At 31.8% G+C, this 13,886-nt stretch overlaps 1 protein-coding gene across 1 annotated transcript; it reads right to left on the reverse strand.

The window, feature by feature from the left end:
- Positions 1-1,737: 1,737 nt before the first annotated feature.
- LOC134725211 (uncharacterized) lies at positions 1,738-13,226 on the reverse strand. The gene is made up of 7 exons (XM_063588854.1): positions 13,145-13,226; positions 9,976-10,242; positions 7,816-7,935; positions 7,118-7,480; positions 5,011-5,283; positions 2,700-2,759; positions 1,738-1,849 (listed from the first exon to the last, which is right to left on the reverse strand). The coding sequence occupies exons 1-7, from the start codon at positions 13,218-13,220 to the stop codon at positions 1,773-1,775; spliced, it is 1,236 nt and encodes a 411-aa protein (XP_063444924.1). The 5' UTR covers positions 13,221-13,226; the 3' UTR covers positions 1,738-1,772.
- Between the last annotated feature and the right edge of the window lie 660 nt (positions 13,227-13,886).

The raw sequence follows: 13,886 nt of genomic DNA on the forward strand, positions 1-13,886 counted from the left end.
TGGAGATTAAAACAAGTCTAAATGCCCCCAAAAATTGGCTTCACCGGTAAGCTGTACCGGTGTGAAAGGGGAAGGGTTAAAAGTTTATTTTATTACAAAGATAATTCTACAAATTACATAAAATAAGTATGTGAAAGTTAGAGGAAGTTGCCGGAAACGGTGGCTCAACTTAATTTTGATTGATATATTGATCTGTTCTTTCAATTATGTTCAATTGTAGAGGAATTAGGAACATTTTTCATGTTGTAATAATTTGCGCATTCAAACGAATCATAAGCGTGGTCAGATGATGTCGAGGAAATATTTGAACATTCATAGACTGTAGTTTTACTTTCTTGTCCATTTCGCATGAAGGACGTTATATTTTTCACCACAAAATCACAGCTATTAGACCTGAAATAAACATAATAGGTAAATATGATTTTTATAGAGTTTCCGACACAGGTCGGTTTAAAAGTTGAGCTATTGGAATAACACTGACAAATTCATAAAAAAAGAAACGTCAATTTTATGTATAAAAACAAATTGCTCCTTACTTTCAACTAAAATGAAATTATATATTTCTTTTTATTATATGTCTCTTCTTATACCTCTTTTTTGTTAATGGAAGATATATCAACGTAGTAACCCAGTATCTGTGCAAAATATTTTAATAATAAAGAGATGTCAATAAACTGGAAAACCATCATTCTCAAGTATTATTTAAATACATAGTAAGGTTTGTTAATTATTTTGCAATTATTCTATTTTGAAGAACACAATTGAAGCCGTACGGTGACCTATAGTTGTAAATGTCTGTGTCATTTTGGTCTTTTGTGGATAGTTGTTTCATTGGCAATCATACCACATCTTTTTTTTTATACATTGAAACAAAACTCGGTGCAAGGATGAACTCAATATGACATTTCGAACCCAGGGATAATTCAGTTTTCATGCGATACTGCTCATGTTAATCTTTGATATAGTTTAAACAAATCCAATACACGTGAGTATTCTCAGATATGTCATTAGTTCTATTTTCGCTGTTAAGCATATCGAATGGACACATATTAGATCTGTGTTTATGTCTGTGTTTATGTCTGATTTTTTCTTCTTTATAATTAATCGCATAAGTTAAGTCTTTTAAATGATTTTTATAGTTTGTTCTTATGTCGTGCTGTTACGCTACTGTTTCATGTTAAGGGAAGGACTTTGTGTTCTTTAACATGTTTAACCCTGTACATTATGTATATGCCTGATCAAAACCAAGAGCCTGTATATCACTGGTTGTCGTTGGTTCATGTCTGTTATATATGTTTTTTTACTGACTATATGATATAATGTGTTTCTCATTATTGAAGGCACTACGATTGCCTTTACGATTGCCTATAGTTATTTTCAGATTGGAGAACCACAATAAGCGTGTATTCATTTGATGAAAACAAAGTTCCATTTCTTGTCTTAAAAATTGCCTCATGTACACTGAATATGTTTTTTTCTATTTTCATTATTGCTCAATGTCTACTGATATTTCTTCAAAGAAACAAATTAAGAGTTCAGTTATTCAAGCATCTTTAACATTATAATAAAGGGTCTCAAAGTAAAAAAACAAATTCACAGTATATAAGATTGAGCCCAGTTTAAAACACATGTAATAACGTAACAATTTGAGTATTTTGTAATAAATGTACTCATATCTAAAATATAGTTTAGACTGGTATCATTAGATTCATATTAGGTATTGAATGTTAGCAAGGAATTGTAAATAAAAATATTCAAAAGAAAAAAATATTTTACCCTCTTAAACGTAATATAACAATGATAGCTATAATTGTTAGTAGTACGCCTCCGCTAACGCCAGCTGCTAATCCTGAAATGAATAAACAAACCTTGTAACTAAAACATATATGATATGATAAAACTGAATACGTTTTATGCTTTCTAGGCGATTTAATAGATTTGCCATTATCAGAAATACTCAAACTAATAATGAGAAAGACAATGATGTATAAGATCCATCTTTGTCATCAAGTTATCAATAGTAGCAAACTTGTCTTAATGTCTTGTGTTTTGAACTAGTTTTAATTTGAAATTGATTGATCTGTGTATGTATCTCAAATTCACATTGTCCTTTTCAATTAGATAATAAAATTGAGAATCGAAATGGGGAGTGTGCCAAAAAACAACAACCCGACCATAGAACAGACAACAGCAGAAGGTCACCAACAGGTCTTCTATGCACCGAGAAATTCCCGCATTTGGAGCCGTCATTCAGCTGGCCCCTAAACAAATCAATATACTAGTTCAGTCATAATGAACATCTAGATAACTCTAGATAAACAAAGTAATTTGATTCAAGTTTGTGTTTCCCGAATTAATTTCTAGGCGGCATGTTATGTTGCAACTGCCTTTCGGAAATTGAAAGGTAGCGTAATTATATCTCTATTTATTCTAAGATTAGTCGTTATGTCCCTATTAACAAATGATACCTTACACTAATACAGCATCCATATACCCGATTTGTTCATAACTAGTGATAATTGTGCCTCCATTTACATATGAATTTCAAGGAGAACACTTGATTTATGATTATTTTCAACCAATCAGCCATCTACCTCATTATGCAGGAAAACATACACTATAAACAAAACAAAATTAATTCAAGTGTATGCAGTATACGTTAAATTCAATAAAGTATATCAAAGAAGTAAATATACTACCAATGATAGCATATGTGTTAGATGACCCAACAGGTGTTTTCTCTGTTTCTTCTGTTATACCTGCGAATACATAGATTTATATACTACTTAATATACTGCATAATTCTTGTTTATGTTAAATGAATGTCAGTGACCTGTCTGACTTTTTTTTCTTTGCAGATAGTCTCATCAGCAACCATACCAAATATCGTTATCGGTATGCAATATATTTGTGAGGAGTGTTTTCCTCTACTTAAGTGATGTTAATTGACGGCATTATCCCTCATTCCAGCTAACATACATTTAATAAATCCCTACTCATGTTACTATGATAAAAGTAAATACAAATACAATCATATACTAGCATATATATAGACAATATTTGTTTTGTTACATATAACTTTTACACAGCTTTAGTAGACCCTTTTCAGGTAATAAAAATGTGTCTGTTTAATTTATAGTGTCTTTGTAGCTTGTCATGGACAAAACGATGTTAGATTTTTTCTTACTTTGTATTTGTTTCGTTTACTTTGAGTTTTTAGTTCGTACATCATCTATGAATCTTTATTTAAAGGCGTTTAAAAAACTATACTCGAAGTACATTTTCAAATTAAAAGAATTTTTTACTTTGGTTCCGCATTTGAGTTTTTATTATCAGTTCCTATACCGCTCTTATGTAGGATTGTTGTTTCTATGACAAATATCCGTTTCTATTTTCTCATTCTCAAATCGATTGACAGATATTTCAACGATCAAATTTTCAATTTCTCCGGAGTTAAGTTGGACTGTTTCATAATAGTATTAGAAATAGCGTAAAGAATGTTGTGCTATGTTATCATTTGTTTTATACCCAACAATTGTTATGATGACAAATTTCTTAAACTGTTCACCTGTGTCAATATGTCTTGTGATTGAGTTAAGCCGTTTCAATTGATATATTATAGCATGTCTGTCTATGTAGTGATGTTATATTATTGTTTCAGATTAGGGCGAAGGTTTGGTACTATTAAAACTGTTAAACCCGCTTCAACTGTTGCTTGTCCTTATAGTTATCAAAGGTACCAGGATTATTATTAAAAACGCCAGACGCGCGTTTCGTCTACACAAGACTCACAAGTGACGTTCAAATCAAAATAGTTATAAAAAAACAAAACAAAGCTGAGGACCATTGAGGACCAAAAATTCCATCAAAATTGTACATATCTCAGGAATCTGATGTTCAGTAGTTGTCGGGTGATAATATGGTCATCAGTGTTTCTCGTTTCTCGTTTTTTATATAGATATAAAATTTTCTTTTCTCATTGGCTTTAATACCACATTTTCTTATATTTATTGTCATTTTAGTGAGTTTTGTGTGTTATAGACTATTCGCAAATTAATAAAGTAAAATATTCATGTTACAAAACATATTAGCATTGTAGAAATGTTGAAGCGGAGAAAACACCAAAAAACTATAATCAAATCCGGTAGAAAATAACTACTTTGAACGAGGGATATATACAAATATCAATTTAAAGTGATTTCTAAATTACAACAGCAAATTGCATAGTTCACTATCCGTATTTTAATGCCATGGCTATCGACACCTTTGCGAACAAGCAGTCCATCAACAAAGGCATCAACCAAGTTACAAGAAACGTTTATGGTACAGATTTTAATGCACCCAATGCGCATGAACGGTACATGGGCATTACAGATCTCTTAAGTAATGATCAACAAGGGTTTTCATCTGCATATTCAATGCTATATATTTCATGTTATGTTTTGTAAATCGACAATAACTTGATTATAAATTCAAACTCATTGTCCTGTCCTATAACTCAAAACCATGCGAAGTTCTCTAATCATAATATAGATTGACGGACAGATGGATGGTCGACAACATCATCTTCTAGCTACTTTATAACATTTATATATGCGGTAAATCGTAATGATGAAGACGACATACATACTTAATTATAAACACGTATTTATTGGTTTGTCTTTTATTACAAAAGCATTGCATATACAAAGATATAATTATGGATCCTTCTGCTCTCTATATAAGAGTATACTATATGGTTTTTGTTACTATCGAAGTTCTATAGATTTTTCTCGACAATCGATTTTGGAAGAGTGATTAATTGAATGTCTGGATCAAGGACCTGTTTTCACAAATTGTCTCTATAATTTTTCGGTAAGCGATGTATTTAGCTTAAGCTGTATTAGGTACTCTGTATAGGCATTTGTTAACATTTAACCGACGTTTAAGCTTCCGTCAATGACATAGCTGGAAATTCTTCTTTTTTGTTTTAAGAAAGAAACGTTGTTAGTTCAAATATAACACACTTACCGACACACAAATACTTTACAGAAATATTTTTCATACACTCGTAACAGTCTTCAGATTTGTTTCTGCGTTCAAACACACTGTAAAAACATTGTTCCGATTTTTTAAAGTTATTTCTGCAAACGTAGTTTAAGTCAGTTTCAATAGTTTCTTCTTGACAATCTGTTTTGTATACTGGTTCTAGTGATAATTTAATGTCACCTACAAGGAACTGTGTTTCACATTTTATTCTAACTGGTTTACTTATATCCTGGCAGGTAGTATCTATTTGCTCTCCTTTACAAAGATACAACAAATTAAATATATAGTTAATGAATGAGGTAAAAGATTTAAAAAAAGAATTTTCTAGCCTGAAAACTTGTCTTAATCAATGTAATGAAACCTTAAATCAGTATGATGCAATTGTTGTAAAATGTGTCAAAAGTCAAAACCCTTAGTTAAGTTTACGATATATATGGGTTTAGTAAATTCAATAAAGGGATTCGAGCTTCGCTCTCACCTCATATGGACTTTACTGACCATAGGTATATGGTATTAGGTCACTAGCACAATATGTTACTTATAATATTTGATTGACAAAACGTTTACATTGAATATATTCACATATTGTGGTATCGGTTCTCTTGGTTAAGATAAGTTAAAGATAAAAATTGTCGAGCGCGGTCACTGTCGATTCTTATTGAAACATGTTCTATAAAATGTAACACTAGGTGTGACAATTGTCAATGACATTAGTTGCAGATATTAATTCACAAAACAATACTGAGAAAGACTGTGAAAAAATACACACAACAAAAATCGTCTTAAAGCAGGATTAACTCGAGTGCTATAAAATGATGAGCAGTATTTGCTTGTAAAATATTCATATGATTCATATTCAAATCTTAATGCTTCGTGATTTCTTCAAAAGATTTATATCAAGAAAAGCAGTTTTGATGGTTGCATTTGGATCTCGACGGAAACAAAAATTCATTGAAAAGTGTACATTTTGAATATGCAGCTTTCACAAAAATATTAAAAAAAACCCTTTTTTATGTTTTTCTTTATCATTTCAACTCCTGTCGAGGACAACATTAATCCAGACTTGATAATAGTATTTGTGTTGATGAATTGTATTCATATTTACCTTTGCAATGCAGATACGCTATCGATGTATCATCTACCAAAATACCTTCTACAGCTTAACTTTTATTATTATTAAAGACTGCTTCTAAAATTATCTTGAATGGACCTATTCCATTTACATCTACAAATATATTGTACCATTTCCTGTGATCTATAGAAGTTCGGTTCTCACTAAAAAGTAGTGTCTCTGTACTGCCAGAAGTGTGAATAAACTCATCATAGATACCAGGAATAAATTTAGTATACGCCAGACAGGAGTTTCTTTTACAAAAGACTCACCAGTGATGCTCGAATCCCAAAAAGTAAAAAAAAAAAGCCAAATAAAGTACGAAGTTGAAGAGCATTGAAGACCAAAATTCCTAAAAGTTTCGCCAACTACAGCTAAAGTAATCTATGCCTGAGATAGAAAAGCCTTAGTATTTCGAAACATTCAAACATTTGTAAACAGTAAATTGATATATATTGAAAAAGCAATCCATATCCACACAAGTGGTAATATATTGGTACGAAAGAGACAAGTTAAAGAAAAAAAAACCCCTGTCGAGCACGGTCATCGTCGATTCCTTAAGTGACTCGTTGTATTAAATGTGGCACCAGGTGTCAAAATTGTCCATGATATTAGTTGCAAATATTATCAAAACACTACAGAGAAAGACTGTGAAAAAAACCAACATAACATTGCTACAAAAGCAAGATTACCTCCAGTACTGTAAAAAGGTATAAATCACTCACATATGAATCATGTTCAAATCATAATGTTTCAGGATTTCTTTTAAAAATCTATCAAGAACATCCGTTTTGATAATTGCATTTAGTTATCGACGGGAACAAAACAAATCAAAGGAAACTATACTATTCAAATATGCAGTTTTCACAAAAAAAATCTCAAAAAAGTCTTATTCCTTTCATGAAGAAGATAAAATGAACCCAAACGTGATGTACTTATTTTTGTAGATGAATAGTATTACATTTTTACCATGTTTACCTTTGCAAGGCCTATAAGCTATCGATGTATCATCTACCGATATAGCTTCTACTGTTTTACTTTTATTATTGTAAAAGGCTGCTTCTAAGATTATGTTGAATGGACCTATTCCATTTACATCTACAGATAGATTGTACCATTTCCCGGGATCTATAGAAGTTCCGTTCTCACTAAAAAGTATTGTCTCTTTACTGTCAGAAGTGTGATATATATTGAAAACGCAATCCATATCCACACAAGTGGTAAGATATTGGTACCAAAGTGACAAACATATTGGTCTGATGAATTCATTATCTGTTATTATGCGTGCTGTACCAGCTGTATTATTATAGGATATAGCAATAATGCTATAACCTCGTTGACCTGAAAATAAAATAAAAAACAGAATACTAAAATGCATGCACCTACATATCCAAACAGTTCTCATTTCTGATATTTTATGACTTGTTGAACATTTGAATTTTTGTAATATAAAGAAAGAATCTATAACATTTATAATATTGTAGTCTAGTTTATTTTATAGGTAAACACTTGCGTTTTGAGTGTAAGATAAGTGATTTTATGGGAGGTTAACCATTTGAAGTTGAAGTTGATGTTATACAAATATAAAATCAATCACACGACAACCAAGGCCATGATAGATGTGCTTTTTGTACAATATTGGTGAAGATGGTAATATATATCGACATTTTACTTACCCTCTGTTACTCTAGTATGATCTATGATAAATTTACTACGTTGCCATTTATAATTTTTTGATGATTGATTTCTCCATCCACCAAAATTCTCATCAAAAGTACTTATACCGGTCCCATTTTCTGAAATTAATTGAATTTAATACATAATAATATATGAATCAAGTACAGATAGTATTTAGCAAATATATTTGTAGTAGGTCTTTATTGACTGCTGTACCCCTATTTTTGACATTTTTACTCTTTGAGTATGTTTGTTTTGTTCATGCATCGTTGACAATGTAATGGAATTTGATGCAACTGTCAAACAAGTGAGAGGTTTAGCTAGCTATAAAACCAGGTTCAATCAACCATTTTCTACATTAGAAAATTCCTGTACCAAGTCAGAAATAAGACAGTTGTTATCCATTCGTTTGATGTGTTGGGACTTTTGATTTTGCCTTTTGATTTTTGATTTTCCTTTTTGAATTTTCCTCGGAGTTCAGTATTTTTGTGTTTTTACTTTTTACTTTATGATTTTGTACACTTTACTTCATCAAATGGAAGCCTTTAATTTATGTTGATAAGAAACAGATACTTACTTCACTTTATAACAGATGGCACCGCATCAAGATTTGACAACATTTTTTTTTGAGTATTTTTTTTTTTATATAAGAAGATTTTTTTTAAATTATTTAATTCTATGCATATGTTAAGTGTAAAGTCAATTGACGTGAAGTAAGATTTTCGTCACAGTTGCAAATTGGTTTCATCACCTGGTGGTCATTTTGTAGATATATTAAAGCACAAACTATAATTGGAGGGGGATTTCTTTTAACATTTTCACAGCATTGAATTACTGCAACACTGTAACATGTTATACTGCTGTGCTTAAGTCGGTTCTGAACACTGAAATCTGTTACTCTTCTATCATTACAACTTCTTGTTTTAAAGCTTTTTTTTTATTGTGGAAGCGGGAATAATTCGTTCATTATTTGCTTTTTGACAAACAAATGTATACTAAAAGTTATCAAAGGTACCAGGATTATAATTTAGTACGCCAGTCGCGCGTTTCGTCTTCATAAGTCTCATCTGTGACGCTAAAATCAAAATAGTTATAAAGCCAAAACAAAGTTGAAGAGCATTGAGGACCCAACATTCCAAAAAGATGTGCCAAATACGGCTAAGAAATAATTTCCTGGGATAAGAAAATCCTTAGTTTTTCGAAAAATTCAAAATTTAGTAAAAGGAAATTGATAGAAATGACCATATAATTGATATTCATGTCAACAATGAAGTGCTGACTACTGGGTTGGTGATACCCTCGGGAACAAAACGTCCACCAGCAGTGACATCGACCCAATGGTGTAAAATATATCAGAGGTACTATGATTATAATTTAATACGCCAGACGCGCGCTTCGTTTTCATAAGACTCATCAGTCACGCTCAGATCAAAATAGTAATAAAGCCAAACAAGTACAAAGTTGAAGAGCATTGAGGACCCAAAATTCCAAAAAGGTGGCCAAGTACGGCTAGGGCACGTTATCTATTGCTGGGATAAAAAAATCCTTATTTTTTTCGAAAACAATTAAATTTAGTTACAGGAAATTGATAAAAATGACCATATAATTGATATTCATGTCAACACCGAAGTGCTGACAACTTGGCTGGTGATACCCTCGGAAACGAAACGTCCATGCACTAGCAGTGGCATCGACCCAGTGGTGTAAAAGTTATACGAGAAGGATTAATTAGAGGTAACAATGCATGTAGGGGTCGATCGAAGATGCAAGAAGGGTTGAACAAAGGACAGTCATTTTGTTTTTTCATATATGTGATTATCCATGACACATAAAGACTTAAAATGTTAGGTGTGGCCATTAATTAGCACAATGACTAGGTATTTTGACTAATCAACATTAAATAACATTTTTATATCTTTCAACCCAACAAAAGACCCAAATCAAGTATACCTTAAAAGTAAAGAAGACAGCTATAATAAGTATCGAAGTTATATGTCTTTTGACGGGTTTGTTTCCGTTGTTATCTTTAATTCCAGGTGGCGACGGACGACAGAAGACGGCGCAGAGTGATGAGAAAAGCTCATTTGACGTTTGAGGTTAGGGGAGCCAAAAAACAGAGAAACAAATAGTATATACAAAAGCTAAATACAAGTACATACCGTGTCTACATGTGTATGACAAGTTCATGTATCTAAACTCCTCCCGTAAACAGGTTGATGTAAAGTTGAAATCAATTAAACAGGATTTTTCACCATGGCAGGTATCTTGTATAGAATGTTGATCTATGGAATTTAAATAACATGTGCTTTTGCGACATGATGTTCCTTCTTCCTGTACATCAATCTTCTTAATTTGTATATGAGAAGCATTCCCGCATGAGATGTTTGCTGTATATTCATCTGAATAACGTTTTGTCGTAACATATTCTGCAATTATAGATAATATTTCCCAAAAAATAAACATTAACTGTAAGCTATCAAACTAGGTTTTATCCAATATTTTTTACTTTAAAAATGCTTGTACCAAATCAGGAATATGACTTAACGCTCGCATTTGACTGTTTTTATATCATTTTATGCAGCTAACAATTGAAGCCATCTTTAATGTCTGTGATAAAATTTATTTGTTGTAGTTGGAAGGATTACAATGTAGGATTTAATCTATAATTTACAAATATTGAAAACAGTATATACATTATACCTTAACATTAGCCGATGTATTAATGATTTAAATAATTGATTTCGCTTTAATTTGGTTAAATGTTTGAAGGCATTTTTTTTCAATTATATGTTGTCTTGTATTTGGTGCATGAAAAGCAGGAAACGCTTTCTTTATCAAACTTTAGAACAATATTAAGCATCCTTTATGACTTCATGCTATACTTCCAATTTCTATAATATTATCTTCATTTGACTTTTGTAAACCGATTTACTACAATGTATAGTCGTCTAATTTTTTTTTGCATGTTTCCTTCTTCTGTTTCAAATGTTGCATACATTTGAAGTTGTATAGTTAGGAATGATTCCTCATGACTAAGATATATCGTGATTTTATCATGGGTTGGCCCTTTATGACAAATATTTCACCCTAAGCGATATCGAGGGAAAAATATCGGCAATATGGGACGACCAGTTGTGAAATCACGATATGTTCAAGCCTCCATTAACAATTTCGATTCTAATAGGACAAATACAGCAATTCTTTTGGATTGAACCGCTCTAGGTGGAGGCAAATATTTGCCATTCCCATGAATAAATGCACTATTATATTGGCGTACAAGAAAGGAGCAAACTGAATTAGTGACATGCCTAAACTATTTACAATAACGTATTTAGATAGTTTTGGATGAATTCAAATGATAATTGACTTATATGTCTTATATGTATAAAAAAAGATACACGTGTTCTGTCACTAAATAATTCAAATTTTGGTGACTATGTGGAACGCATCTATCCCATTGAACTAGAGATAAAGGATACTACAGATACAGTTAAGTCGGCTTCATATCTTGACTTACATCTAGATATTGACCATGAGGGTCGGTTGAAAACAAAACTTTACGACAAAAGAGATGATTTCAAACTTTCCATTTCTTAGTAGCAACATTCCAGCAGCACCTGCATACGGGGTATATATCTCCCAATTGATACGATATTCCCGTGCTTGCATTTCCTATCATGATTTTCTTGATAGAGGGTTGCTGCCCACAAGGAAGCTATTAAACCAAGAGTTTCAAATGGTGAAGTTGAAATCATCCCTTCGTAAATTTTACGGACGCCATTACAATTTGGTTGACCGTTATGGAATAACCATTTCACAAATGATATCAGATATGTTCCTTACTAAAATCCCCCTCCCTTTCATGAATGTGACCTACCGAATAAGACTATTTACCGGATTTGATATCACATAAGCAACACGACGGGTGCCACATGTGGAGCAGGATATGCCAACCCTTCCGGAGCACTTGAGATCACCCCAAGTTTTTGGAAGAGTTCGTGTTGTTTATTCTTTGGGTTTCTATGTTGTGTCATGTGTACTATTGTTTGTCCGTTTGTCTTTTTCATTTTTAGCCATGGCGTTGTGAGTTTGTTTTAGATTTATGAGTTTGACTGTCCCTTTGGTATCTTTCATCCCTCTTTTATCTTCGTTTGTATATGTTTCCTTATGATGATATGAGGTTTCACAAGCATGAATCGCCGTCAAATGTTTATATTCTCACGTCATTGTTCTATGACGTCGCGTACCTCAGTCATAAAAAGCATATGACGTGAGTTTCGATCGAAACATCCCAGACAATATATTCCAATTTTACCAAGGGTGTGAACTCAAAGCGTTTGAACATTGTTGAAGGACGTCATGTTATAATAATATTTATTCCATAATGCAATCTGCATATTCTGCTGATTTTGTGATTTGCCAAATGTAGAGGTGAATCGATTTTTGTTATTTGTCAAGATGCAAAACAGCAATAAAATCATATTATTTTTACATGTTTCATGTTTCACATTGTAGATCCATTTTCAAAATATGTCATAATCTAACAATAAAACTATTTCGACTATCTTAGTTATGTAGACGAGACTATATGCATTTTGTAGGTTAACTAACGGCAACGAACTATTCTTTACTCATTTGCTTAGAATCGAAAGACTATTGGTATATTTGACATGTTAGATTGACCAATGGAGTAAGTAGTATGACATAACATTGTTGAATGAGTGAGATGGGGTTCTTTGACTGTCAAATGGTGAACTATCAGGACAACACTCGTCTCATAGCGTTGATATATGAGTAGCAGTCTTCTTATGTACACCTGATCAAAATACATTTCGTTCAACAAGACAACTAAACAGATTCTTCCGTTACATAACTATTTCGTCTGAGATATGAATGCATTATATGTTTCAAGATATTAGCTCACCTCTCGAGATTGATTTTAGCGTTTAGGTTTTATATTAAGTACGTAGAACTACATGTATAACCAAAATACATTGTTTGCCTCTGTATTAATCCATTAATTGCATGTAAACTTGTAAAATCATTTGAAGACTTTTAACCTGTTATTTTTCGGACAGGTTTGTTGTTAAGAAAACAAAACTATACATGAAATTACCAACACATTTACTTTTAATGAAGCAATGAAGCATCAACGTACATTCGTATTCGAAAATCTCTATATTTGATATATAAAAGTTAATGTTAGGAATTAGGAAACAAGTACGTTGCAATAGAAGAATCATAGAAGTTATAGTAAAAAAATCGATCTGTAAGTAATTAACTCAACGATCAAAGGACACATTTTGTTATACAAAAAAGTAATATTACCTGATGTATTTATCAGTGATATGTAAAAACACAAAATGTATAAGAATGAAAGTTCCCTTATCCACAAGGTATCCATTTTTAATACGACGGACTAATGTAGTAACATTCAGGAAGTGGTAAATGTCACACGTACTGGTTTTTATGGATGAGTTATGAAAACGGAAAATTTTACATGTATTAGATAAAATCGACAACTTGGATCCGTGAAGTGGAATACATAAAAATGTTTAATAGAAAAGTAAAGTGACTTTTGTATTTAATATGCTACACAAATACGTTTCGGTCAACCATGTTCAATAACATTTTATAGATTCAATAACAACACGTTTTCCGGTGGTCCAAAATACGGGACTACATGTATGCTCACATTTTCTTACCTTCTTTCCAATTTTCTGTTAAAAATTAAACTGATTTAAATATTATCTTTATTTATTTGTTAAATTACTCCATGGAATGAAAGTTCTAGCCCGTAAAAGGTGAGTAAAAAATATCAAAACTCGAAGACAATACAAAACGGAAAGTCCTTAAGCAAATGGTGCAAACAAATCAAACAATTCAAAATAACTTTCATACTACTGATTTTCTTTAGTACATAATGGTAAACTTAATCGCATCTATATATAGTTAAACTTCTCAGTTGCATTACTTGATTTATTTGACATGAATGGGCGGAGTAAAGCTATGACGACATATATTGCAACATATGCCTATGTCGTTATTCTAAAACATTTTGAAATACTTT

Source organism: Mytilus trossulus, chromosome 7, assembly GCF_036588685.1.
Source record: "Mytilus trossulus isolate FHL-02 chromosome 7, PNRI_Mtr1.1.1.hap1, whole genome shotgun sequence".
NCBI lineage: Eukaryota > Metazoa > Mollusca > Bivalvia > Mytilida > Mytilidae > Mytilus > Mytilus trossulus.

Excerpts from the sequence above, each read along its gene's own strand:
- LOC134725211 (XM_063588854.1), bottom strand. The coding sequence starts at position 13,220 with ATGGATACCTTGTGGATAAGGGAACTTTCATTCTTATACATTTTGTGT. Across the intron at positions 5,284-7,117 it reads AGCTTATAGGCCTTGCAAAG|GAGAGCAAATAGATACTACC; the intron begins GTAAACATGGTA and ends ATCTTTGTAAAG. Across the intron at positions 1,850-2,699 it reads TAACACATATGCTATCATTG|GATTAGCAGCTGGCGTTAGC; the intron begins GTAGTATATTTA and ends TATTCATTTCAG.